Source organism: Chroicocephalus ridibundus, chromosome 18 (genome assembly GCF_963924245.1).
Source record: "Chroicocephalus ridibundus chromosome 18, bChrRid1.1, whole genome shotgun sequence".
Lineage (NCBI taxonomy): Eukaryota > Metazoa > Chordata > Aves > Charadriiformes > Laridae > Chroicocephalus > Chroicocephalus ridibundus.
In genome coordinates this window covers 4,946,507-4,973,552 of record NC_086301.1, presented here as the reverse complement: position 1 = coordinate 4,973,552, position 27,046 = coordinate 4,946,507, and the positions used below count along the sequence as shown (strand labels likewise).

At 45.2% G+C, this 27,046-nt stretch overlaps 1 protein-coding gene across 2 annotated transcripts; it reads left to right on the top strand.

Annotated features, from left to right (window-relative positions):
- The first annotated feature begins 620 nt into the window (after positions 1–620).
- On the top strand, positions 621–27,001 carry LOC134524832 (beta-galactosidase-1-like protein 2). Of its 2 annotated transcripts, XM_063354995.1 has the most exons (20): positions 651–746; positions 3,855–3,914; positions 5,171–5,368; positions 5,969–6,037; positions 6,355–6,450; positions 8,005–8,113; positions 8,422–8,514; positions 11,251–11,332; positions 14,613–14,677; positions 16,961–17,045; positions 18,089–18,226; positions 18,900–18,980; positions 19,214–19,320; positions 19,721–19,867; positions 20,291–20,362; positions 21,314–21,392; positions 22,573–22,660; positions 24,236–24,350; positions 25,285–25,401; positions 25,872–27,001. In XM_063354995.1, exons 1-20 carry the CDS (start codon positions 664–666, stop codon positions 25,956–25,958), a joined length of 1,971 nt encoding a protein of 656 aa, XP_063211065.1. In that variant the 5' UTR covers positions 651–663; the 3' UTR covers positions 25,959–27,001. The 2 variants fall into 2 exon arrangements, with proteins under 2 accessions (XP_063211066.1, XP_063211065.1); XM_063354996.1 differs by lacking the exon at positions 3,855–3,914 and having other exon boundaries at positions 621–746.
- Positions 27,002–27,046: the final 45 nt, after the last annotated feature.

Below are 27,046 nucleotides of genomic sequence, written 5' to 3'. Positions count from 1 at the left end.
GTATGTAACCAGAGGTCACGGGAGCCTTCTGAAGTAGGGGGTTGCAAAAAAGTTCAGTTTCTGAGGGTTTGTTTTTTTTAGTTACAGTGTCTCTTAACCCCTTCAAGCGAACCAGCTCCTCCGTCCCCCTCGGCACCCGGCAGAGAAGGGAGCCGACAGCGGTTAGGGGCAGACATAGGTGTTTTCCGGCCGCCGGCGTCGCTAGACGGCCAGAGACTGTTGCTAGCAAGGCCGTACCTCTCCTCCCTCGCTTCCCCGCACGCTCTGCAAAGGGCATTTCTCTCGGAGGGCGGTTCAAACCGTGAGGACTGACGCCCCAGCACGGTTCCCCGAGCGGCAGAGCCGCCCCGGAGCCGCCTCTCCTCTCCCCGGGGCGGCGGCCTGAGGGGCCGGGCCGGCGGCGCGGGCCTTCACCTCAGCGAGCCGGTGCGCAGCGCCCCGCGGGCGGCGAACCAATGGGAGGCGGCGGCGGGGCTCGGGGGGGCGGAGCTGGGCGGCGGCGCGGCCAATGGCGGGCGGAGCGGCCCACGGCGGCGGCGGCGAGGGGGGGGGCGCGGCGGCGGGGCCGGGGCCGGGGCCGGCGGGCCGGGGCCGCGGCGGCGGCGGCGGCGGCGGCGGCGGCGGCGGCGGCGGCGGCGGCGGCGGCGGCGCGGGGCGGCCGCCATGTGGCCGTGCGGCGGGCGGCGGCAGCGGCGGCTCGGGGGGGCCGCGCTCCTCCTCTTCGTGCTGTGGCTGCTGCTGCGCAGGTGAGAGCCGGCACGGGCCCCCGGGGGGTCGCGCCCCGGGGGCGGCGGGGACACAGCGGGGCAGCGGGCTTGGGTGGGTTTCGAGCCGCCCTGACCGGCGCTTGCTGCGGAGAGCGGCTGCGCTGGAACGGGAATCGGGAGAAATACGGTTGGTTTGGGTTTTTTGTGGTTTGTTTTTTTTTTTTTTTTTTAAAAAAAAGGATAATTAACTTTGCGCTTCCCTCTCGCCGCCTGGGCAATTAATTAACGTGGATGCAATCAAACCGGCTTCTCTCATCGGGATGCGTAGGGAAGGAGCGCTGATCCCCGCCACCGAGCGTTCCTCCGGCAGGACCGGAGCGTGGGAAGGACCGGAGAGTCATGCTGCTGCCGTGCAGAAATGATTGAAAAGCTTTAAATAAACGTTACACGTAATATACACAACTTCTTGCTTATCGCAGAAAGTGATGGGTAAGGGAAGAGCGATTTCCAGCGCCGTGAATCAGATGCCGCGTTAGGCTAAGGCTCTCCCTGCCGACCTTGGCTCTGGTGAGGCTCTACATCATTGCGGCTCTGATGGATGAGGCACGTTTGCAGATCAATCCGGCAGATCTCACCCGTCTCTGGAGCTGCCCCGGGTGTCTCCAATGCCCAGAGCGTTGTTCCTAGCCTGTTCGGGGTCTGGTTCTCTCCCTCCTGCGTCCCCACGCCGTCGATGGAGCAGTGTGGTACCCAGGACCTGGGCTGGAGCAGGTGGTGAACACCTCCCCTTTCAGAACCACGTTACCTGTCTTCTTCCCCTCCCGGTTGTACGCTCCAGGACACTAGCCCGATCCTCTGTAGCCCACCTGTCGTAACAAGAAGTTCTAGCTTAAATCCCACGTGGTTTAGATCATGTTCATTTTGGGGACGATGCTCTTTCCCGGAGGAGCGTGTCTCGTGTGACAGACAGAGGTGTTTGTGTCCACAGCAGCTTCTCCGCGCCAAGTGACAGCCACTCTTCAGTCCCCGACAGCAAAGCGCTGGAGATAATATTCAGGGCAGGGAAGATGTAGTTATTTATTACCACTCAGATCCTTTTTATAACTTGGATATTTTGTAATGGGTTCTTAAATTCATAGTAGGAAGTTACTTGATCCTCAAAGCTATAGAAAAGCCTTGATAAATCTTTGCTTAATTAGAAGGAAAATTCTTTTATAGCTGGTCCTGGGTTTGTGCCACATAACGTTCTTAGCAGAGGATTATTGCAAACCGATATGTGATAAAAGCATAGAAGTCTGTCTCCTGTAAAAGTGTGTCTATAAAACACAATGTCCATTGGTACCCGGTGTTTTTCTTGGTGGCCCGGGTCACCTGGGAATAACCTGTTCTACAAAATGCAGTGATCATTGTCCCAGCCATGCTGAATGTGCACCCGGGGCTGGTCTGACCGACACAGGACCTTGGTGGCCGCAAGACAGCAAGTCATGAGTTGAAGGCAGCTCAAAGCTTTCACTTTTCTCTGGCCAGAGGAAGCCCAGAATAAACAGCAAAGCCCCCTGAGACAGGTCTAAGTAGGGCTTAGGGATTAACTGTAAAGTCCCTTGACCTCAGAAGCGCGTCCTTTAGTATTGGCAAAGCAAGCTAATGGTCTCCACGTGTCTTCCCCTGTTTTGCTTTTCCGTTAGCTTTTTCTCCCACCTGGTCTGGGTATGTGGTAGACCAATACCAAAGCTACATCTCTTATCTCGTGCAGAGAGGACTTCAGCTAGGTTTTTGTTTTACAGGCATGAATGCGTTACCATAGCTATCTCTTTTTACAGTTAACTGCGACTTTCCTATTCCGCTTGGAGTGTGTTGCACTTCAACTTATGTCTTATAAGGACAGATCATTTAATTAAGGACAAACTTCTACAACCTGATTTCAAAGCTTCTGTTCTGGGCGAACTTGGTAATCTAATGCTTTTTTTTTTCTTTTTTTTTTTTTTTTTCAAAAAAAGAGACTTCCCTGAAGCCGGGAGGAAATGGCTGCAGAGGGACAAAGTAGAACAGTAACCTTTAGCGAAAGGACAAAAAAAAGATTCTTTGCAACTTGTTCTGTTATTATAGAAGTGGAAGGAATCTACTGGGAGCTCTGTATTGCTCTCAAGAGGAAGCACGGAGCCCAGGTGGGCTTTGAGCTGTGGAAATCCAGCTCAGGGTAACAGGATGAAGCTCTGCTGAGTCACAGAAGTTTTCTTCTGAAGTCCCCTGAACAGATCCTAGTGAGAGATGTGGGATATGGGATATTCAGGATATCCAGGATAATCTGTTGAAAATATTGGGGGCCTGGGAGATTCCTACCAGTCCTTCTGGGTGAGAAAAAACACTGGAGCCAGGGAGTTCTAAGGCAGGAAACTCGATGGAAACTTGCCAACTAAGTTATGCCCAGGATTAAGATGATGAGCTTAAGTGATTTGTTTATTTTTATCTGGCTGTGCATGCTTCCTGAGTACAGCCCCTGTGCTGGCACCAGTGGCAGTTAGCACTACTGTTGTGCGCAGGGGTAGTTTAGGGCTTTGCCTAGCTCAGGAACAGATTGGAAACTTAGGCTTTTTCCAACCAAATCTTTAAGAATTGGAGTTTTGTGTCTCCAGCCCTGTTTGAGCTTTCTGACTCAGGTTTGCCATCAAGCAATAGAATTGGATATAGCTGCTGCTTTGGGATCTGATTTGCTAAAGTTGCGATCTGTGTGAGATGTAGTGCTAGCAGAACAGAGGGGCAGGTAGCCGTAGGATATCCCGCATGTGGATTGAGAACCACCTCCCCTGCTGGTAACGTTCATAGTAATTCCTTGGGAGCAATGCTCCTAGCTTCACATCATCACTCTCTGGCTGTACCCACTTTCTTGTGTACATGAGCATTTTGGATCCTGTTCCTATTTGGGCAGTCATCCTTTAAATATTGCAGTTAGGTATTTCGTGCTGATTTCTCCCACTTTGAGTTGTGCTACCTTCATAAAAGCTCTGCTATTACTGCATCACCTTCTGAACGGGATACATTACTGTTTCCTTGCTCAGCGCTATTTTTTGTAAATGGTTTGACAATAAATGCACGCGAGTGCTCGTAGATTGAAGGCAGTGAGTATCTAATCTAGACTTCCTTTTCCAGGTATTACCCATGCCTGCTGCCGGTTGTTTCAGAGCCCTGTGAGAATGCTGTGCTATACAGGTACCCTCTGTGCTGGTCAGCCAGCCCGCGCAGTATCCTGCAAGCCCTAGATTTACTTCCCTTCTAGTCTCCTTGTCTTGTGCCGGAGGACAGGTAATCGCGGCAGGCTCCTGGTTAGCAATCCCTGTAAGCTGTGAGTGCTGAGAATCCTCACCCTCTGCTAATAGCTGCCCTACATGTAGTCCAGAAAACAGCCAGAGGCTTAGTTTTTTCCCTCTTCTCCAAATGTGATGTTTCTCTCAAATGTGTGGGTCACTCTTGCTTTCTTGAGAGGGGAATTCATCCCTCGCATCTGGCTGGGATAACATCTCAGAGGAACAAGCTGCTATTGTCTGACTCGTGTGTATTCAGAGCTGTGGAACTGGGGTGGCCCGATGGAGGCACTGCAACTGCTTTGGGTCTGCACTAGTTGATAAAGTGTTTTCTTGGTTCAGCCAAAATGAACAGGGGAGCCACGCAGGGCAATAGGAAGTAGTTTCTTGCATGCAGGAACTGACCTGATTGGAGCTGTGATGGCATGAGTATTGAAGCTGGGAAATGCTTTGGAACCTGCTATCTCCTTTGCTCTGGTTCTTTTGGCAAATAACATGAAGGAATTAATCTAAGCGGTAACGCAGGCAGAGGTAAGTTTGTGAGGACAGCAGGCCTCATCTTTCCTGAGTGATGAATGTAGTCCAGGAGTTTTCTTTAAATTAAGGAGAAGGTTCTCCATTCACAGCGAACAGGTGAGGGTTCTTTATTTTTTCCATGCACCGAGTTGGAAGGTATCAGAGACCTCAAGACATTCAGGGTAGCAACGCTGAAATGCAGCCGCAGCTGGAGCGAGGATCTGGGAATCAGCCAGCATATGACATCCTACTGCAAAACAGGGAGATCTTAAATTTCATCATTTATGAAAGTGTTTACTAGTATTGTGAGTGAGAACTTTCCCATCTTGTATTTCCACCAAGTTAGTTTCATGATCTGTGCCTGAGCAGTGCTACATTTCAGTTGTACAGTATGTCGGAGTGGCTTGGGGCATTCAGGATGGAGGCTGCTAGTGAAATGAATATTAAATACACATCTTGGGGAGTTCTTCCTTCTGTTTTATCATCTTCTGAAAAATCTATATGCTCTATAAGACAAAAGGCATGATTTACTTCTGAAGTAGGAAGGTCAGAGCTGATCCTGCCGGGGAGGGTGAAATGAGGAGCCTCTTAGGGGGACAGATTTCTTTACTACAGACTGGATGCTCATATATCTCTTTTCTCTTCTAGGTTTAACTGGAGTGAGCTGGTCCCTCTGCAGTTATGGGGGAGGACCTTAGGCTTGCAGACAGAAAACTCACAGTTCCTGCTGGAAGGCATGCCTTTCCGCATATTTGGAGGTTCAATGCACTATTTCCGAGTCCCCAGGGAATACTGGGAAGACCGTATGCTTAAGATGAAAGCATGTGGCTTAAACACCCTCACGACGTAAGTGTCCCCACTCCCTGGGCTCTGTCACGTGTATCTTGCAGCCTCTCCCCTCTTCTATAGTAGTTGGTGGGACTTTGTCGTTAATTCCAGTGGGCCATAAAAATGTCTTTCTGTACTTGTTATTGTGAGAAAAGACACAGAAAAGAGTAGCGAGGACTCAGGTTTTCTTTAACCCTCACACACTGCAGTATCCTCAAATACCGACTGGAACAGATCTATCAGAGGTACTGGGAAAGTGCCTTCTTAACGCTGACCCGATAAGGAAGGCTCTGAAACAGCCATTCAGCACAGCTCTGGTTTAGAAATTGCTCTGGTGTGGAGAATGCAAGAAACACCTAGAGAAAGACCACATTTGACGGTCTTGAAAAACTCAGATATTGCAGAGTACAGGAAAAAAGTCCAACAAAATAAGGACTTGTCAGAACGATGAAACAAAGGCACAAATAACACGTAAACAGACACTTGTAATGTGTACATGCAGTAATCTCTGGATCTGTTTCTGACTAACAAAGGGAGCGCATAGGTTTTTTTCTGTGCTTTGCAAGTGCAGTGCCCTTTTCAGCCCTTCACCTCCACTGCCCTATCTCTGCATTTCAGGTACGTGCCCTGGAACCTTCATGAACGAGAAAGAGGGAAGTTTGACTTCAGTCAAAACCTGGATCTAGAGTATGTGGTACAGACAGCTCTATTATTACATACTCCTGTTTCGAGGGGAGGGCGTGTGTGTCGGTTCGGGATGAAGGTGTCATTTCCAGCTTCTGAAGCGAAGTCCGTACCTTGATCAGGCAGTAGAGACTCTCCTTCCTTCCCCTGCTTTCTGGGGTCCTGGGAACTTACAGGTTTCTTACCAGTCCGGTATAGTGGCTTCACCAAGCAATTCTCTTCTGGTTCTGGTACCTAAATTTCATGGCGATCGGTGTATTAGGAGTGCATGGAGTAGGGATTCTGCAGTCAGACAATAATTGCACTGTCTGGATCTCTAGGGCCTTCCTTTCACTGGCAGCTAAAAATGGACTGTGGGTGATTCTGCGTCCTGGACCTTATATCTGCTCTGAATGGGACCTTGGTGGTCTGCCCAGGTAAGTGTGTGAATAGTTCAGTTGAAGCAAGTATCTGGGACTCTGGGAAAAAAACCCAAACCCCCTGATCATACAGTTGAGCCTCCTTCAAAGACTTAGAATGGCTGGCCGTTAGATGGGAATATTTATTTCCTGTATCCCCAAAGCAGGTGAAGACCCATTTCGTTATTGAGCTCTCCTAAGCAGTAGAAATAACAAGCCTGAAACCAGATTTTTTTTGGAGTGGTTATTCTTTAAAATAATAATTGTGTTATGGCATAATGGTTACAGCAAGAAAATAGAATTGGGGAAACCCATCTTCTATTGCTGTTGCAGCTTGACTCTGTATAATATGAATTACAGTATTTGCAGCTTGATGTAAGAATTTGCTTCATCTCAGGTCCATTTTAAAAGTCCCACAAGAACATATGTATTATATGGCTGGCAGAAATAGAGACCCATAAGTTTTCCAGCCTCCTGTTGTATTTTCTCCTGAAGCACACAGCTTGCTGGCAAGAGGCTTTGAGAGCCGCGTTCAGTATGTCAGCATTGAGACTTGCCTGGTTACTAGGTCCCAGTGGAACCAGTGCTGGGTTACATACCACTTGTTTTCCTTACCTTCACAGAGGATAAACCTCAGTGGAGATGCTTGGTGGAAAATTTGGGGATCGTTTCTTTTAATCTTTTCATTTTTCAGAATGCCCTGCCTTTGGCATCGGAGAGTTCAGGTGCTGCGAAGGCGTGTCAGGGACTTGCTTGTGAGAGGCTACTTGTGACCAGAGGCAGTGGCCACCTCTACATGAGATTGAGAAGCACGTATATTGTCAGCTGTTGGCACATCACCCATGTATTTTTTTTATGAGACACACAAAAGATTCTGATAAAGAGCAACAGGACTATTCTCATTTTATAGATAAAGAGGCAATGATTTTGTAAGCCCACTGCCTATAGCATACAGGAGTTGAGTCTTTCAGACCTCTGGAAGCACTATTAATTAATGCCTCCTTTTGCAGAGGCAAGGAAAGTACAAGCTCATTCTGCTTAAATTGTTATAGTGCTACATTGTTCTGCTCTTAAACAAATTGCCCTTTTCTTTGTTAACCCCAAACTAACGAACTAAGTCTTGTAAATCAGCAGTAGAAACCATGGGAACAATTACCGGAAGCTTCGTTTTGAGCGATGATTGGGGTTTTATGAGGGAGCACTTGGTTGTAGTGTCCTTGGGGATGCAGGAATTCCAGAGTAACCTTTAGAGTGGTAAGTTTAGCCCTTGAAATCTTATTGGGAAAGTTAATGAAATGAACTTATGTCCAAAATACAAAACAAAAAGAAGGGGAACAGCTTGGCAATTGCGGTCTGGACTCATTTAAAAGCGTGAGTGGCAGATAGCCTCACATGGGGTCATTCATTGACTCACGATGTTGTCCATACCTGCGCTGCAGGCTTAGCCAAGTGACACAGAAAGATCAATGATTCCTGCCCAAATGTGACTCGATGTCAGTGGGTGGTGTTTCTTCTGGCAGCCTTGACTGGACAGGAGACTCTAACAGATTCTGTTTGTTGCTTTTCTTATAGTTGGCTACTGCAAGACCCAGAGATGCAACTGAGGACAACATACAAGGGCTTCACAGAAGCTGTGGATGCCTATTTTGACCATCTAATGCCTATTGTCGTCCCTCTTCAGGCAAGTACGATCCATTACCCTCTCTGTCCACAAGTGGGAACTGTCTGCACAGATGAGTGTGACCTGTGTGTAATGGCAGCGGATTGAAGCCTTAACAAATCTACCAGCTTCGCTTTAGGAACCAGTATGGACTGTAGTTGTCTGTGTCAGCTTTCCAAATCCAGCCGTTTGATTATGTGTAGACTTTGTGAGGATGAGCTGAGTCCGCCTGAGACTTTTGCATCTTTCCTGCAAGCCAGTGCCACTGTGATTTTGGTCCTTCTGATTAGAAATCATGGTGAACAACTTCTCCCTTTTGTTCCCAACAGTACAAGAAAGGAGGCCCCATCATCGCAGTCCAAGTGGAGAATGAATATGGTTCCTACGCCAAAGACCCAAACTACATGACCTATGTTAAAATGGTAATGTTGGCACATTTACTTGTTTCTGTGGTGAATCTCTCTCCACCTTCCTTACAGCATTTTCTTTCTTCTGAATAACTTTTGAGCATGGCTTCAGAAACCCATGACAATCCAGCTGGATTTCCTTTGATGTTTCCTCCTGGAATGGAAGAGATGGCATATGACCCTCTCAATACTGATAAATCTGTGTTCTTATGTCTTCCAGAGAAGAGGGTGATAGGGAAATGGGGGAGTGTGTGTAATAGCTGGCCTTGAAGAAGCTCTCTCCTGCTGGTCTCGCTTCTCTTGGATGGCATTAGAGAAAGGTTTCTCTTTGCCTCTGTTGACTTTTCCTGGGTGGAAGGTTTATGTGAACAAGCCACCATCAACCTCCTAAATTTGTGTAGTCTGGAGCTCGGCATTAGGCAGGTTAATTTGCTTAATACCTCCCTTACCCTTGTCAAACGGAGAGTAGACTGTGCCCTGGCTCCTGCCTCTGAACTGAATGATAAAGAGCTGGCCAGTGCCCAAGGAGGCTGGGTTCTCCTGGTGGATCTAACATGAGTCTGACCTGTTCGTTTGCCCCAGTACAGTTGCAAGGCAGACAGTTAACAGGATCTGCATTATCAAACCCTTCTGAAACCCTTTGGGTACCCCGGCTTTGCGCTGGGCACCGCGAGGTTAGCGCTGGCTCAGGTTGTCCTATTGCTCAAGGTATACAGGGGCCCTTCAGCAAATATATTGTGTGGCACGAGTCCTAATCTGCTTAGAGTGGTGCCTGCTCCTGCACTAACTCCATCTCGTGGAGTGATTTAACATTGCTTATGAACTGTACATATGAAGAAGTTAGAGTTAATTGCCAATCAGAACTGATAACATCAAAATTGTCTGTTATATCTATGTAGTTTCCTTCCCTATGGCCCAACAGTGGCAAACATAAAAGCAAATGGCTTTCAGAGCCCTAAACGAATGGGGCATAGAGACTCTGTTGTGTCTGAACAGTGTGCCGACTCGGTGCTTGCTTTTCCATATCTCAGTGATGACAGAGCTTGTGATGTTCACAGACTTGTCAGAACAGATCATGTTTCCTTGCCAGGTCTGTGGGTGTATTTTTGCTCTGCTGTTTCGTCATGTTCTGGTATCGTGTGCAACTCACATCTGAGGAAGTATATTATAGCGGTTAAAGACGAAAATGTGGGAAAGCAGGATTTGCAGGGCTTCCTTTTCGGTTGGAGTGGGATCTAATGTGAGGTGGAGCTCCTAGTCTTTGTTCTGCTTTGGGCCTTAAGCTTTGAATGTGGCAAGTTGATATATTCACATCTGCATTTACTGTATATGTCAACATTGCAATCTTCCTGGAATTAACATATCCACATTAAAAAAACCCCATAACCCACACAAAACCTGAAATCCCTGTCCTTATCTCACTCTTTGGGGAGTAGTGCCTTTGCCTTCCAAAACGCCGAGGCCATGAAAGGGTGTATTGACACCTCCCTGCCCACACTGCACATGAGCTGGGATTAGCGCAGCGCACACCTGTGTCTGCCTCAGACGCTGTTTCTATTCCTGGATTCTCTGCTGCACCCTGAAACCCTGTAACGCATTTCAATGCGTGGCAGCTCTCTGCCGTTTCTCCATTTTGCACTTACATTCAAAAGGAGGGGAAAAGACTTAGTATTAATGCGGTGCTCCAAGAATTATCTGAATAAAATGTGTTAGAATTTCCGGTTCCCTCAGTAGCTGAATTTTGTCAGATACCAGCATCTGTTCAGGTATTGATGTAGTGATGATATGTTGATAAATTAACCAGGTTGTCTTCACTCTGAATTGGGTTTGTCTTTAAACTCTGTATTGTAATGCTTCTCTAATGGAGACTGTGTGTAATGCTCAAGTCTACTATTTGTGTGTAGGCATGTGCGATATGCAAAGGTTTCTTTTAACACACAGCAGACATTAACTAGTTGGTGCACATGATGTGGGTAACTCCTGTGTGAGCTGATGTGTCTTTATCACCATTTTATAGTTAGTAATTTAGAATTAAGAGACCGAGGCTTGTTTTCAAAGCTCCTTGAAGCTGAAGGAGTGACTTCCAATGTAAGTACAATGAAAAGGGGTTAATTTGTAACTAGGATTTCCTAATCTCTCCTTCAAACATCAACCACTGTTCTGTAAAAAAACAAATGTAAGAGGAAAATCCTAATGGGAAGAACCTTGTGTGTGCATATGCATTTTAAAAACCTTCGAGTGCTATTTCATATGCTGCTGCGATATTGAAGAACCAGTAAATGTGTTCAGACTTGACTATTCAAGAACGTAGGTACCTGAGCTGTCCTGTGATCCCGTTCACTGGCAAACCAGCTGTTTTCTCCTTTCAGCTTCCATTGTTAGACGGTCAGGAAGGGTGAGCTGCTTTTCTTTTTCTTCTTCCACCTGAAGCCTTCTTTTGATGGAAAGCAGTGAAGCTATTTATTAAACATGTCAGAAGTAGAAGATAAAATCTTGAAGTTTGATGCATCAGTGAGAAACCGATCCAGCTTTCTAAAACAAAATAAGATTTTTCAGTTGCCTTTAAGCTGGAAAAAGTAGGCAGGGAAGCTTCAGGAGGAATGGGAGGTGTCACAGGAATAATATTTCTTACCAAGCTACTACCAGTTTCAAGCTATCCCCAGAGAAGGTGATAATGTACTTTAATGCTTTAACATCCTGACAAATAAACTCAGGCTGTTAACACAATGGCTTTTCTTCTTTTTAATTTAGGCCCTGTTAAACAGAGGGATCGTGGAGCTGTTAATGACCTCAGACAACAAGAACGGGCTCTCATTTGGCTTAGTGGAAGGAGGTACGTGCTTTTAGGAGGGCAAGGTAAGACTCTGTTCTTTGTCTGATGAAACAGACAAAAACCACAATGCCTTTGAATGAGAAAATGAAGAAAAAGATGTCTTTGAATGAGAGCAGTAGGCTTCATTCGCTAAGCTGCACCCATTAACTCTATTCAGTTTGTGGCGGGAGCTTCAGCCACAGAGGGACCCCCTTAGCTGGATGGAATACACGGAGAACAATCCCAGTCCCTTCCCAGAAAGATTTAGAGTGTTTTTTTAACATAAGGTGTAACACAGTGATAGCAGGATTGCTCCGTGGGGAGGCAGCCCTGCTTTCAAGGACATGAAGCGTGTGCAGGCTAAATACCTTGCTGCCTTCTGTCTAGCACTGGGGGTCTGTACTTCCCAAGGAGGTTAGTCGAGAGATGGCAGCACCTAACATTTCTTGATATTGCCACCAGATTAAAAAGGCTGAAAATACTACTTCTTATTGCTTCATCTGAACATATATTAAACAAGTGCCTCAGCAATCACAAATAGTAATAACTGAATCTTAAGATACCTGCTTTGCAATTGAAAAGAGAAGAAAAAAAAGTCCATCAAAACCTAGATTCTGAAATTTAACATCCTGTAAGTTTAGCAGTCGTTTGCGGGGCAGCCCTGTCTTCTCACCGAGCTCGCTCTGGGGTGCACAGCCTTTGGTAGGCAGGTAAGGAATCTGAGGATCCCAGGTTGGAAGGGACCTCAGGGATCATCTGGTCCAACCTTTCTTGGCAAAAACACAGTCTAGACAAGATGGCCCAGCTCCCTGTCCAGCTGCAAGGAGGGTGTCAGACGTGCATAATGCAAAAGGATGTCCATTTTCCCTTTCCCTTTTAAAAAGTGTAATTCTGTTAAGCGTTTAAAAACGCTGCTTAGCACCCCTCCTGCGTTTCAGTGTGAAGAAGAGGAGGTACAGCTGTTTGAGTTCCACTGTGCCCTGCATCTGACTGTTTGGGGCGTAGTGCGATACTGATTTTCAGACTTGCAGATCCAGTTCAGCTGAGATTTACTATGTGCTTGGCCTCTGATCTCTCCTGTGTTTCTGCCAGTTCCCTGCCTTAGTAGTAATTGCTTCCCTGAATGAAGTGTTTGCAGGGTGCAGTCTTTGAGTGCTCCTGTCATCACTCTATAGTCATAAATACTGTTAATTTTCTCATCTCAGGCATGGAGATGATTAAATGGAAAGAATTTTGCCTCCTTTTTTTCCTCCTCTTGTTTTTATATGACAGTATGAGAGGGACAAATTCAGTAACTCTGAAGTCCATGGGCCTTCACCAGTACGGTGGTCTGCTCAGTTGTATATTTTTGGTGTGCAGCAGTTTGTATCCTTGACCACACAGAGTCACTCTCGCCCTGCCAGCGAGCTGGCGTGCAGAAGGGCTGCTGTGGAAAGCCCTGTCTAGCCCTCACCATCTTCCATGGCAATGTTTACTGCCTCGGAGCTCGTTCTTGTTTGGAGTTGTCTTTTCCAGCGTGTTGCATGCCGAGAGCTCTTTGATACCAATTTGCCTTTTAGATGTCATAACAATCTGCTCATTAGAGTCAACATGTCAAGTAGTCATATGCGTGGAATAACTAGGGCTCAAAGCAGTACAGCAGTAAGGTGGTTATGAAAGCGCAAAGGGAGAGAGAACAAAATCCACTGTAGAAATCCCTAAGAAAATAGAGAGAAGACTTCATACTGGAGTTGAAAACTAATGCAGTGATTCTGTTTATTTTGTTCATCAGTGGTGTACCGATTTCTTTCCAAAAAGCATTTGTAGGTTCCTGTTAATGCCAGGAGCGGTCAATCTGACGCTCAGCAGAGAAAACTGTCTGTTGTGGAAGGACCTGAGACTACAGCATTGTAGCCCTTGTTTGGTGGTTGCAGCACATTTTCAGGGGATGAGGAGGAATGCTCTTATTGTCGTGGGTCCCTTCATGCTCATAGGCGTAGTGGGATGTCCCATGCTGTAGGGAAAAATTCCCCGTCAGTCTCAGAGTACCTGTGCAGCTCCTGCAATCCCCCTCCCTTCACGGGCACAGTCAGTGGCAAGAATCCCAAACTGGGTGGCTCTAATCTGACAAAATAAAAACTCCAGTTTTCCTCCTGGCCATGGCTGAAGCACGGTGGTGGAAACCTGTGTGTATGTGAAAACTACCCAGTATTGAAACGATGAGTAAGGCTTTGGGGATTGGTTCTCCACACCTTTACACTGTGTTCAATGCTGTGCTGTTAATCTGCACGAGGAGCAGAATTGGGCATGTTTGCCTTCAGGATTGCCAACTAATGTATTACATCAATGCTAAATCCACATTTTATTTTGTTCTCCCACCATGTTTGCCTGTGCCAAATTCTTCAGCTCAGCACGCTACATAGGTCAGCCTATTAAAATCAAGGTATAAATAGTGAGAAGTGAGCTTTTGCTTCTGTAAATATTCTGTTTGAAGTGCTCTGTCTGACACAACTGGGGCTGGATTTGATACCAGCTCTCTTGTAAGAACTCAATTTTTAATACAGAATCCTATCATTGCTCCTGCGTTTTCGAAGTTTCATCAGTATGACCGAAGGTCTAGAAAAGTATGAAAGTGGTTCAAACGTGTACCAGGGGCTGGGACACTGATACCAGATTAGTGTCTTCTCATGCATCGGCTCCTGCAGACAGGTCTTCCTGCTCCAGTGCTTGAAGATCACGCAGCGGCTTTTGCTGCACACGCAGCGCACACAAACTAGTTGCCAGTTCCCCCATGCTGCACATGGCAGAAGCACAGATAAGTCTTCCAATTACAATTGCTATCTGGTTCACTCGTACTGCGGTTTCTCTCACCCACCCCTACAGACATGACAAGCCATAAGATATTGCCTGGGTAGTGATTCCTGCAGCTAAAGCCTGGGAGATCAGTGTGGCATCCAGATATGACTTTCTAATAATAAGTTTGCCTTTATGTGGTGCCTTTTATCTGAGGATCTCCAAGTGCTTTACAGCCTCTAATTAAAGCTTGTGACACCCCATGAGCTGCTCTGATGCTCTCTCTTTCTAGTATCTCTGAACATTAGAGCTAAAAAGATGGCCTGCAAGTATTCCGCTGTGTACTACGGTCCAGTTAGATTCTGCATGCTAAGTGAAGACTTTGATGGGAAATTTCCGAGGAGGTTGTACTGGTGGTTCAGATGTTCCAGCTCCCCCTGAGCTTGTGCTGTGCTGATGCCCAAGGAAACGGTCCCCTAGGCATTTTGTACGTGTCTAAATTAATAAAAACTTTTTCTTTACCCAACAGCACTGGCCACTGTTAACTTTCAGAAACTGGAACCTGGGCTACTGAAATATCTGGACACAGTGCAGGTAAGATGCAGAAAAAATTTATTCACCTACATTTTCCAGGACAGCATTAGAAATGAAGCACTGATAGTCTGTTTTGGGTTTTTGTGTTGTTTTGGGTTTTTGTTGTTTTGGTTTTTTTTTTTTGAATAAATGTTTGGGCTTCCTTCTCATTAGGCCAAATCCGTCTGGAATCAGTACTTAGGATGATTTCTCTGGAATGTGAAGGTTTTAAGTATGATGTTATCCAGCACCTTCTTAAAGGCTTTCCATTCAGCTGTGGCCTGTGCTTAGCTGTTAGGGGTTAGATTTCTTCACACTTTCAAATGTTGACACCCAGTAACATCCTACTTTGCAATTGTCAGACCTCTCTCTTGAAGTTCAAGCATCTTTTTCCCGAATTCTTTTACTGTAACGCTATGGATTCCATCAAGAGCATGTTTGAAAACTGTAGTCCTCAAATGCTGGGTGCTGATCTACTGCAGTTCTTTCAGGATACACTGTGATGGGTGTTTCAGTCATCTCCAATACCTCATATTCAGCGTAGATATGTAAAGTTGTATTGATGGCATGCTGTGCAGAAGAGAGCATTGGCCCCGCTAGACATTTGGTCCTGTTTCTGCCAGGCGCTGCAGCAGAAGTGATCAGAGGAACACTTTGATTTCAGACCCGCTTCCACAGTAACTTCACAAAACACCTTCCAGACAGCGCAGTCCCAGGCTCCCAGGCCTTCTCAGCAGCCCGGCCCAGCCCCGGCATTTAACAGTGCTCACTGCAGAAAAGCATTCAAACTTAGTGTGTCGCTTCGGCGTCTTTACCCCCCCGTGCTGCCGGAGATGCGAATCAGGGGTAGGCAATTGCCTAATGAACACTTGATGCGAAAAGTATCCTGATTGTGTGATGAGGGAGTAGTGAGGGAATAACAAGTTTTGCTTTCTAGTGACAGGTTCTCTCTCTTTGCATCCCCTGTCCTCTTCTTCCCCTGTTGATCTGCTCGCTCCAAATGTCAGCCTGGAAAGATGTGAACAACTGACATCTGCCCCTGGCCGGGATCGATTCTCTTCTGATCTCTTCCCTTGGCTTTTGCCTGAGCTGTGAAAGGAAACCTTGCTGCTGGCATGCTGATCATGGAATCCTACCACTTTAATTTGTTTTCTTTTTCTGTCCAGGCAAAAGAGGCTCTGCTGCACGTGCTTTTGCCTTCTTTAGCTGTTATAAAATTCCCCAAACCCTGCAAATGAACAGAAGGCAGCACTTTCCCCACCAACTGAATACATAAATGTAATACGGCCCAATAAAAGCAGCTCCTCCTTTGCCACACTTAGTAATTAGAAGATAGGAAGCCTGTCATTCGTATTGGTAAGGATTATGAAGCTACGTTACCTTTTCCTGGTTATAGTCTCTTATTCCAGAGGGTGATAAAACTCCTTCTTTACTGGGGACAGATTGATTAAACATATTTCCAAGAGCTGGTCTGAACCTTGAACAATTAGACTATTACAGGCACCTGCAGTTGTTTTCTCCTAATGAAACACGAGTTTCTTTAATGCCACGTACCTCGGGCATTTCATGTGGCATCAGATAAAGCCCCTATCAAATAAAGGGCAAAACTGCCTTGAGTAGAAATAAATACCATGAGGAGGGAGTGCCAGCCTGGCTGAGCACATGTTGTCCTGTCCCGTGTGATGGGGCCGGGTGGAATTCTACAGGAGCTAAGGGAGCTGGCAAGCGGTGACAAACGGGAAGCAATTGCTCTGTGCGCAGAGCCTTTTTAATGAAGACCTAATTCCTGCAAAGGCTAATTCTTTCCTGCCAACACCATATGCGGCATTAAAAAGGCATTAAGCCGCTAAGGTCTGCTGTTCCTACCTTGGCAAGCATTGGCTGCAGTGCACCTGCAAGCTCTCAGCTGGCAGTGGCGTAGCTGATAAGCAGACATTTATGAATGTGTATTTCTAGCAGAAGCTAAACAGTGACAGTTGGTTTGTCTTTTTGCTACAGCTCTACCAAACAACAATATCCAGAACTGTTTGGTATCGCCTGATTGTGTGCCGTGGTTTTTGCTTTGTGCTGAGCAGAGTACGTCTCTGTTTTGCTTGCCTGTTCTGGGCATTGCTGGCCCACAGCATCTTGTTCCTCACTTGTTCAGAGCTCCTTAGCTGCTTTTTTTTTATGCCAACATGAGAAGAAAATGCTCTTGTAAACCATGTCGCCAAACTGCGTTTGAACGGTGCTTCCCTAGAAAACAGGGATGAGAGCAAGACTGCCCTGTCTCCATTTTAACTCTCTGGTTTTGTTTTCACACAGAGAGATCAGCCAAAGATGGTGATGGAGTATTGGACGGGATGGTTTGATAACTGGGGAGGCCCCCACTATGTCTTTGATGCAGACGGTGAGCACCATATACTGTTCTTGTAGGCAGGGGGGTTTATTGCTCGGCAAACGGGCACGGAAAAATGGCATACAACTTTTTCACATTTTCTACCCTGCTGTAACCTTTGCTTTGTGTGAGTCTTTGTAAATGAATAATCTCTCAGTGAGCGGGTCACATCGCTGTGCCTTAGATTTTCTTTAGAAGTGTTAGTAAATAGCAGCTCTTTCAAAAAAAAATATATTGTCCTTTTATTCCTTGAAGAGGGACTCTATGGGGTGTGCAGAGAGCCACACATCTTAAGATATTAGTGTCAATGTGTCCTAAGGCCTCCTGCTACTCTGTGTTGATTTTAAAAATGCAGCCCAGTGATTTAAATCATCTCTTTCACCTCCTGAGGTAATCTAAATCCTGGGAAGACTTTAGTTGTATTTTGCAAAATGTCACAATTTTTGTGACACCTCCATCATAACGACATTACTTGTCTAGAGAGAAAACACTCCTCATTAAGAGAGGATCATTTTACCTTTTGTGGGAATGTGGTGAATTTACGCCTCTTGCAAGTATAGCACCTTCTGAAAGTATCATTTTTTTTCTAGTTTAAAAGCTCATTAGGAAGGAAGACTAGTACTAAAAAAAGCCCAACGACCCCAGAACCTCCAGGGCATCTAAAGCACAGTGAAAACAAAGCTATATAAGACTATTTTAATGACTCTCTCTTCCTCCTGCCTATGTCCTTGTAATTGGGTCATTGGTGCGTTGAGTTTAGGAGTCTGACTGAGTAGTCCTTGCAACTCTTCTGCTTAAAAACAAAATTCATGCTCAGATACATGAGCTTTACCCTTTTCCACCTGTAGGAGAGGTATGTTTGGATGTATTAATATGCCCCGATCTGTCAGTAGACGTGCTGCCCTTACTGAGGGCAAAATACAAATCTCAAGAGGAATCACTGTACTTACACAGGCGTGACTGACTGACAAGTTTGTGTCTGCTCTGAATTAGTGGCAGAGTGTTAGCCTAGCTTCTTGTCCTGTGGCCTTCCTGGCACTGCCCTTCCTTTACAGAAATGGTGAATACCGTAGCAAGCATCCTCAAATTAGGAGCATCCATCAATCTCTACATGTTTCATGGAGGCACCAACTTTGGCTTCATGAACGGTGCTTTGGAGGCTGATGAATACAAGTCAGATGTCACCAGTTACGGTGAGTTTTCTTTCACTGCCTTGCCCATACACCTACTCTGAGAGAGCAGCTAAGACCACGCTTTGGGCTAGTTCCAGTGGCAGAAGCATTGAGAAATGATCAGTACAAGCACTTTGTCATGGAGAGACGAGCTGGAGCATAGCTCAGAATCAAATGCCTGTCTACGTGGGGACTTAAGTCAATGTTTCCTATTTCCAGACCCGTTCCGGGATGTGGAGGATCCCCTCATTCTGAACTGGGAATAGAAGTCGCAGATGATGACTTTGCTTCATGTTATCTCCATGCTGGCTCTTGTTTCTAGGGAAAGATGGTGATCCAGGATATAGTTCTGTTTTTTTAATTTTACCAAGTCAAATTGAACTGTAAGCTCTTCTCATCCCAACAGCCCTTTGTTAAAATTGTTAATTGGAGACTTTATCCTGCGTGAAATTCTGGATACGTGCAAATTAGATCTCTAAAAGTATGTTGCTCCTTGGTGGGTGGCTCTTCTCCAAATTAAGCGACTCTACGCTTGTCTAGCTACATTCACACAGAAAAAATTGTACAGGTTTCCATAATATAGACAGTGCCAAGAAAATCGTGTCTTGGGCTTTTACTTCTTTGATGACAGTGTACATGAAGGCTGTCCCAGAGCTGCTGTATGTTTTTTAAAACATATGTGCTGCTTTTTCAGATTACGACGCTGTGCTGACAGAGGCTGGAGACTACACATCCAAATTTTTCAAGCTCCGACAGCTCTTCAGCATGATCATTGGTAATTATAAATCCAAGAACCAAAATACTGTTCTGCCTACAGTGTTAAATCAAAGGCTTGTTTAAACTGGCGCTTCTGCTGGCGCCCTGAGACTCTGGTTGGTTGACCGGCAGGGTACCTTTTCCAGAAGATGGGAGGGAGGGCCAAGGGAGATCTGGAGGGGGCTTAAATCTGTGTTGGCTTTTTGCCTCTGGAATAGTTGCTCCATCTTTCTCTTTCTTTTTGCATCACAGGCCAGCCTCTTCCTCTCCCTCCCATGATTGAAAGCAAGGCATCGTATGGCGCAATCCTGTTGCATCAATATATCTCTCTCTGGGATGTGTTACCAACTCTTTTACAGGTAGTACCAACAATTTTAATGTATCTCAGTACTAAAAGGCCTCACCTCTTAGGAGGAAAAGGCGATTAGTGCACTGGCCTGTTATCCCATGAGGATAAGGTTGGGGAATGTTTTGTCAAGGATATGTAAAGGAGGCAAATCTCACCTTTTTTACTGCTACTTCTGTTCTCTTGGAATTCCAGTTTTGCGAGTCCTTGGCTCCTTTTTCTGGTACCTTATCTTCATTGCTGTAGCTTTCATAGAGTCATAAGGTAATTCAGGTTGGAACAGACCTCTGGATGCTTACAGGGCCAATGTAACCTGTGGCAGAGTGGAACACCTATCTCAAATGAATTGCCCCTATGTGGCCTGTCAGTGCTGAGAGGCCACTTCCGACGTTAAATTTGCTTCTCCTTTGCAGCCCATTAAGTCTGAGCTTCCTATTAACATGGAGAATCTGCATCTAAATGATAGCAGTGGGCAGTCGTATGGATATGTGCTCTACGAGACTGTCATATTTGGTGGTGGACATCTGCATTCAAGGGACCATGTCCGTGACCGAGCACAGGTAAGGAGCAGAGGACAATTGTGACTGCGTTCAGTCAGATGTAAATGCTTCGGTCTTGGCAGCTAGGCAGGAAACGGGTCAACCACAAAGGAAAATGTGAAGCTTTAGATTAGAAGTGTGATTCGCTCTTTTCAGTTCTCAGCAAAGCTCCAACCCTTATCATTTGTAAATCAGCTTGAGGTTCTCGTCTGCCAAAACTCATATCTTTAAACATCAGAATACTGAATGTCCTGAGAAATTATGTGATTTCCACACACCCCCCCCCACCTAGACTGAATCAATGACAGCTACGGATGCTGAGTTAGTTCAAGTTTCAAGTAGAGACAATTTCCTCCCCAAATCCAACTTCAGTAACCTATGCAACACATGATTATAGTGTAATTGATGAGAAGTTGCTCTCTTCCCTTGTGCTTTGTTCTGCAGGTGTTTGTTAACACCATGTATGTTGGTGAGCTGGACTACAACACAGTGGAGCTCTCCCTCCCTGAAGGACAGGTAACTAATTGGAGACTGCTCACAGCAATAGTGTGTGGATAACAGAAGCAAGACCGCTGAAGAGGCATAGCTCTCAAGGAGGCACCTCCCACCTAATCCATTTAACTAGCTGGTGTGGTAGCCTGACGCAGGGAGCAGTTGTTACACCCTAATTAGCCACTATTTCACTAATGAAATACAGCGTGATTTCACTGCCAGGTTACTATTTGTGATCAAGAAGCGGTTTTTGAATACTTTTCCATGGAGAAAATTTAAGTCAGTGTAGTCCTTGCTGCATAAAATTTGCCGGCCTTCCTTCCACACCCACAAACTCTAGACATTGAGTACTGGTACCCTGTTTGTGCAGATTAAGTCCGTGTAGACTTCATTTTCCTCAGCACAAAGTTAGTTTTAAGGGACTTGGGGGGCTTTTCCACCTTTTGGGTCTCAAATGGAATGAGCGGGAATGTCTGTCTTTATCTCTGGGAGTAGCCTTACCCTGGCAGAAGTTGGAAATAAGAACAGTATAAGGATATATTGATTGAATGCATGTCAACAGAGCTGTGCGTGGCTCCTAGGAGTAGGTGAGTGGGTGGATATACTGGTTGTTCTTATGGCTTGTGGGAGAACTATATGACATAAGCCTGTACTGTCAAACTCCATTTCTGGCTCTGTGGGTGATATCAAAATGGCACTTCAAAATTAGACAGAAAAAAAAGAAAACTTTTATGAAAAGGCTGAGAGTTCTTCAATGGCATCACTATTTGCAGTAGCTGAAAGATATGAGGACACTGTTCTGTCACATAATTCAGAACTTTAAAGAGAACAGATAAATTGCAACTGCTAAAGGTATTGGTGCCACCTCCCTTCTTAAACACCTCTACTGACCTCTGTTAACCAAGCTTTATGCTGATACCGCCCATGCAGCACACTGGTCCAACTGATGCTCCTCCTTGGTTTTTTTTCTTACAGGGATTCAGGCAGCTAAGACTCTTGGTAGAGAACCGCGGTCGCGTCAATTATGGCCTGGCACTGAATGAACAGAGGAAAGGTAAGTTAAGCTCTTTGTTCTCAAATGGTCCTAGATGGTTCTCTGAGCGTGAGCACTGTGGAACTGTCTGTCTTGTGTGCTTTACGCAGAACCACACTGAAGACCCAATACAGCTATCCTAGTGCTAGCCAAGACTACCATCTGGGAGTCGGTGGCAAACAGTATGACGGAGAGAACTTGTTAAAAAACATAGTTCATCCCCCTCTGTCTGGAGTGCTTCTTATTTTACAGGGGTACAACTAAACCCAAGGCTGTAAGTGAATCTTACTCTGCTCTACATTTGCTAGATGATGCTAGGGTACCATTTCTCTTGCTCTGTGAGCATGCTACTTCACAGGGAGAGATGGAAAATACCTTTTTTTAATCTGTGTTTTCCCCTGGGGGTTTGATATTGGAGGATCACAACATTTAAAAACTCACACAATATCGGGAGGAATGAACTGCATCCTGTTGAGCAGAATTTACTAAAATGTTCAAGTCTATCACACACCACTGTGGACCTGAAGGAGGTCAAACCCCCAGGATTCTATTTTAATGGGGAACTGTATGCAAAAACTATACAAAATTGACTAATGGAGTTAGGCACGTGACTGTACTAATTTTATTTTACTGCAGAAGAGGTGCATAAAGCCTCTGCGCTGCTTAGGCAGTCTCAACTGCCTGTGATTAGGGGGCTGGATTAGGACCCAGGCTTTGCCTGCTGCATGGAGAATAACTTTATGCACCAAGGGAGTGCTAAAGGTAAATTACTTATTAAGATGTCTTAAGATCCTTGGATGAAAAGCACTGGATCAGCACTGGACATTAGTGCTTGCCCGTGTTATATTTTGCTGTGCCTGTTAGAGAAGTAACTGATCTACTGCTTTAAAAAAATCTATACACGGACAGCTAACTAAAAAACAACAATAACAACAAAACCCCATCTGCTGCGTGTGCCAACGATGTTTTCTGCTTGGAGGGTGTTTAACGGCTTGGTGAGTTGAAGCAAAGGAGAGAGTGGAGAGGCCAAAGTATAGTAATGTTCCCCACTCAATCTGGATGAGCAATGGGACCATATGGACTCTAATTCCATTGCAGAATGTGGCTGCTTTCCATCTCCTGCTGTTCCTCGCATTCAAATAGGAAAATCTATCAGCTTTAGCTGTTTTTCAACTCTTCATTACCCGCATTGCTCTTGCAGGCTTAATTGGTGACGTCTTCTTGAATAAAACCCCCTTGAGGAACTTCAAGATTTACAGTTTGGAGATGAAACCTGGCTTCATGAAAAGGTTTGTGGGATTTAAAAATTTTTTCTTCCTCATTTGAAACCAACTGCTTACCAGCAGTACAAAATCTAATAGGCAGCAGCTAAATGTATCAAAGAGGCAATACAAGGTGAAGTAGATAAGTGGATTTTTGCACTGATAAGTTTCTTGCTGATACCTTTACCCAAAATAGGGCAGAAAATGGTGGCACTTTATTGATACCATTATTTAGGGGTGAAATGTATTCCCAGTGTGGAGGATTTAGATCAGGTAGGTAAAAGCATGGCTCACCCAAAGGGGTGGGTTCCAACACACCCCCATATTGGAGAAGTTTGTGTCTTTCTTGAAATTAGCAAGAATGGCCGATGTATTTAGTAATTCAAACTCGCAAGGGACGGAGTAATTCTAGGAAGCTACTAACAGTACATTAACAAGTCCAGATGGCTTCCTCTGTTTGAAGTTATTTTGCTTTAATTCAAGAAAGACTGAAAAAGAAATCTAGCAGGGGTAAGTCAAGCAGCCTCTGGTAGTAGGTATAGAAAACCTTAGCAAACGTTTAAGGCAACGGAGGCGCTACGGACTCTGGCCACGATCCAGAGAGACTATTTTCAGTTATGTTGTTAATACCAGCAAGTAACACATGTGCATCCCCCAAGACATCACAGCTCCCACATTTTATGTAGGAAGGAGAGAGAGAGGCCATGTTAAACTGAAATGGCTTTTAAAAGAAAAAAGGTCTATATTTTGAAATTTCTAAGGACAATCTTAACAGGTGCTGTGGGGCTTGAAGGATTATTATTGATGGGGTAACTTGCATAACCTTTGACTGCAGGGTTTTAGAAGAATATTTCCAGTGAGGAACATTAAAGCAAGTGAACTGCCGTGCCCAAACAAAAGCAAGATTAGTCAACACTACAGTCCGTTACTGGCAATTGACCAGCAGCAATGAAACACAATCAGCTTACAGTGGCTGCGTAGGAGGACGGAGCGCATGGTATTGTGAAAGGAATTGTCATAGGCTTTTAGTTGAATAATTTAGTAGCAGTCAGGCTGCACTGGATCAATAACTTCCCTGCATCCAAGAGACGCAGTGAGTAAGGGTCGGAAGAAACATGTTCTGACAGAAGCTCAAGGCTTCTGTGGGACTTCTACACTCCTTATTTTCTCTTCTGTTTGTCCCTTGCTCCCAAATTGTTGCCACAGGTAAGAAATAATGCCAGATTGCCCCTAATACTGCAAACTTGCAGGGATGTGTTCATGTTCCTCCACAGGAACACGGGCAGGAATACCTATTTTGAATCCTATTAATTCTGCAGGTTTTCCTTTAGCCTGTGCAAGCCACATCCATTTAAAGCTTGCACCATGGCACTGTCGTATCTGAAGGAGGACGGGCACTTCAGCAGCCAACACGAAGCAGAGATTTTTAAGTTGCTGTAAAGTATCAGAGATGGTGATAGCCCCATATATCCTTTTCTTGTACCAGAAATTTCTTGTACCAGAAGCAGTGTTTTGAAATGATCTTGAGACCAACCAGTATCGTGCCTCTCAGTGCTGCCTGGTGCTTCCCTGCTGTTACTGTGTTGGGTCATTCTCTTACAGCTTGAGACATGTTGCTGGCTGGAGCGCAGTTCCAGATTACTTTGTCGGTCCGGCTTTTTTTCGCGGAAGGCTGTGGATAGAGCATCAGCCACAGGACACTTTCTTGAAGCTACAGGCGAGTCCTTTTTTTCTTTCCCCCCTATTTTTTCTTGATCAAGATTTTTAAACAGTTGGTTAGAGAGGCACTCGTGTAATAGCTCCGATTGAGCTCTGCCTTGTTGTCTGTAGTTTTGTATTCTTCCTCTGATCTTGGAGAATTATTTCGAGGGTGTAGAAGTCTTCTCAAGCTGGCAGTTAATTCTGTTCAGTCTGTCGTGGTCCTGATGAGAAAACAAGTGCAATACTGACCCTGCAGAGCCGCTAATGAACAGTTAGTCTTTTTTATTGACATACAAATGCTATTTCTTTTCTAGTTGCAGAGGAGGAAGAAAAAAAGACAGGAGGCACTAGTTTTATCCCTACCTCCTCAATGTGATATGGAAAGAGTCACTTCTTTGTAGACATGGCATGAGAATTAGAGTTCACATCTTCCTTCTGTGGAAGACTGCTGCTCTTGCGTAGAACTTAAGATGAGATATTAATTATTATTAAACTTCTTCCTTCTATTTGAGTCCCTTAGAGCCAAGGTTCATGCCAATCCTGATTGTACTGCTCACTTTTCCATTTATGCTTTGTCGTAAATTACGTTAGTCAGTTGCAATACAGGATTTCTGTCATCTGGGAAATAGGTGAGGGGAGATATTCTAAGCTTGGGAAGAAATAAAGATATGTCTGTTCAAAAGGATGAAGTTCCCTATACAAGCATGAATCATGAATTGCACATTTTTGAAAGCTTTATCCTTTTAATTAGTACATTAAGGATAATTCCTGCTCAACAGAGCTTACTTAAATGCACATGGCTTCAGGGAGTTGCACAGGGCAAGCAAGCAGAAAACCTGCAGAAAGGGGCCTGAAAGAATGCAAGTGTGAAAGTAGACGTCGTTTCCTGTGGGGATGCTAACTAGGCAATACAGCCGCATCCATAATTCTGTGTACTGTCCTGATTCCAGGGCTGGGAAAAAGGAGTTGTGTTTGTCAATGGTCAGAACCTGGGCCGCTACTGGAAGATTGGACCTCAGGAAACACTCTACCTTCCTGGCCCCTGGTTATGGAAAGGGAGCAATGAGGTAAGAGGCTTTGGTGGGATTTCTCTTTGCTTGTTTGTATTATTAAAGATCCCGCTGTGAGTCATGTCTCAAAGAGCTAGATATACACAGTATATTAATTCCCTTTCTCTAGCTGAAAACCAGCGCAATAGAGAGGAAGGAGACTGTTACCTCCTAAGATCTGTGAAAATTTAGCTGCCCTAAAGCTGACTATGGCTCTGGCAACCATTAAGACGTGATGAGGATGGCAGCTAAACTTCAAAGCACAGCATCAAGTTGAAAATCAAGACAAACCTGATTTGATGCTGGTTCATTTTCTGCATCATGTGGTGCTGAAGAAGAATCACAGTTACTGTTCAGACTCCTATTGATTGATCTCTTTAAATGATCCTTCCTTCCCCTGCCGTGATCGTATGCCTTTTCCTCCTAAAAATATTTAAAGTAACTCAGCCTTTGTATGAAGGAACTTTATATATCCCTCTCTTCTGCAGATTGTCATTTTTGAAGAACGCACTGCAGGACGCATAATACAATCTGTCGACATACCTTATTTAGGAAGGACCCAGTACGTGGACTGATGAGAGCTTCTTTCCCATGTTTGGTTCATCTTGACTATTCCTGGTTGCATGTCTGGGGACACGATGGCCCAGGCACTTGGGCATGTTAATTTCCACTAGACCCAGGTAAAGGATTTGCTCTTTGGCAGTAAGTTCAGAAGAGAGAACGCGCCCCAAAGGAACCAGAGTCCATTGTGTCATAGGTGGATGCGGAAGCTCATCTCCCTGCACTACTGAGGACGCACAGCTTGGATGGCTGCGTATGATGTTATGGATCGTCTGGTGAATGTGGGGGAGTAAAAAGTTGCTGGAGGCAGGAGAGAGAGAGAGACAGAGAGAGAAGGAACTGAAGCCATCTGAACTGGAAGCTGAGCTCAGCTCTCCAGTAACTTTAAAAATGTGTTATTACTGGCCTCCTCGTTTTTATAATTAGATAGGGAGAAAATAGCTGGTGAACATGTGAGTAACCAGGTGCGGAAAACCATTTTGTTGTGCCTCCAGGCAGAATTTAGCAACTCACTCTGCAAAGAGGCCATTACTTGTTCACTTGTTCGAAGCCAAGTTGGTTGTCAAATGACTTTAATTCGAGGGTTTTTTCCACGACGTTTTCCTATGGAGGTTGTCTCTCTCTTAAAAAGGAAAAAAAGAAGTTTTAAAAAGTGAAATGTGTTTTGTCCTCTATCAAATAGATCTTTCTGTTTCAGGCCAGGCAGGAATGAGAACTTCCCAAGAGAAGGTGCAAGGAGGAAAAAAGGACAAGTTAGCCTTTCGGTCATGCCTCCACCCCTGCTCTCACTGTGAAGCACCTAAAGATGAAACTCTCCCTTGTAAAATGAGCAGGGATCAGATTTGGGTCAGGGAAGAAGTAAAGGGCTTGCACACACAGTTGCAAATGGGAGAGCAAATCTGTACTTTCTTGTTCAACCTGCTGTGAAATTCTGGGATCTCGAGTCCTATTTCCTTTTTTCTTTTTGTCCCTCAAAACAGAAACACGTAACTTAGGAAAACATGACATTTTTTAACTCACCAGCTCCGCAGTCACTGAGGAGCTGCCATCTTTTTAGGCAGAGGAAGAGATCAAACTCAAGCTGCGAATCTGTTCAGAATCT

Bases quoted from the DNA above. Each gene is read 5' to 3' on its own strand.
- LOC134524832 (XM_063354995.1), top strand. From the start codon at position 664: ATGTGGCCGTGCGGCGGGCGGCGGCAGCGGCGGCTCGGGGGGGCCGCG. The intron at 22,661-24,235 runs GTTTGTGGGATT...ATTCTCTTACAG, and splicing joins AAACCTGGCTTCATGAAAAG to CTTGAGACATGTTGCTGGCT. The intron at 25,402-25,871 runs GTAAGAGGCTTT...TCTCTTCTGCAG, and splicing joins TATGGAAAGGGAGCAATGAG to ATTGTCATTTTTGAAGAACG.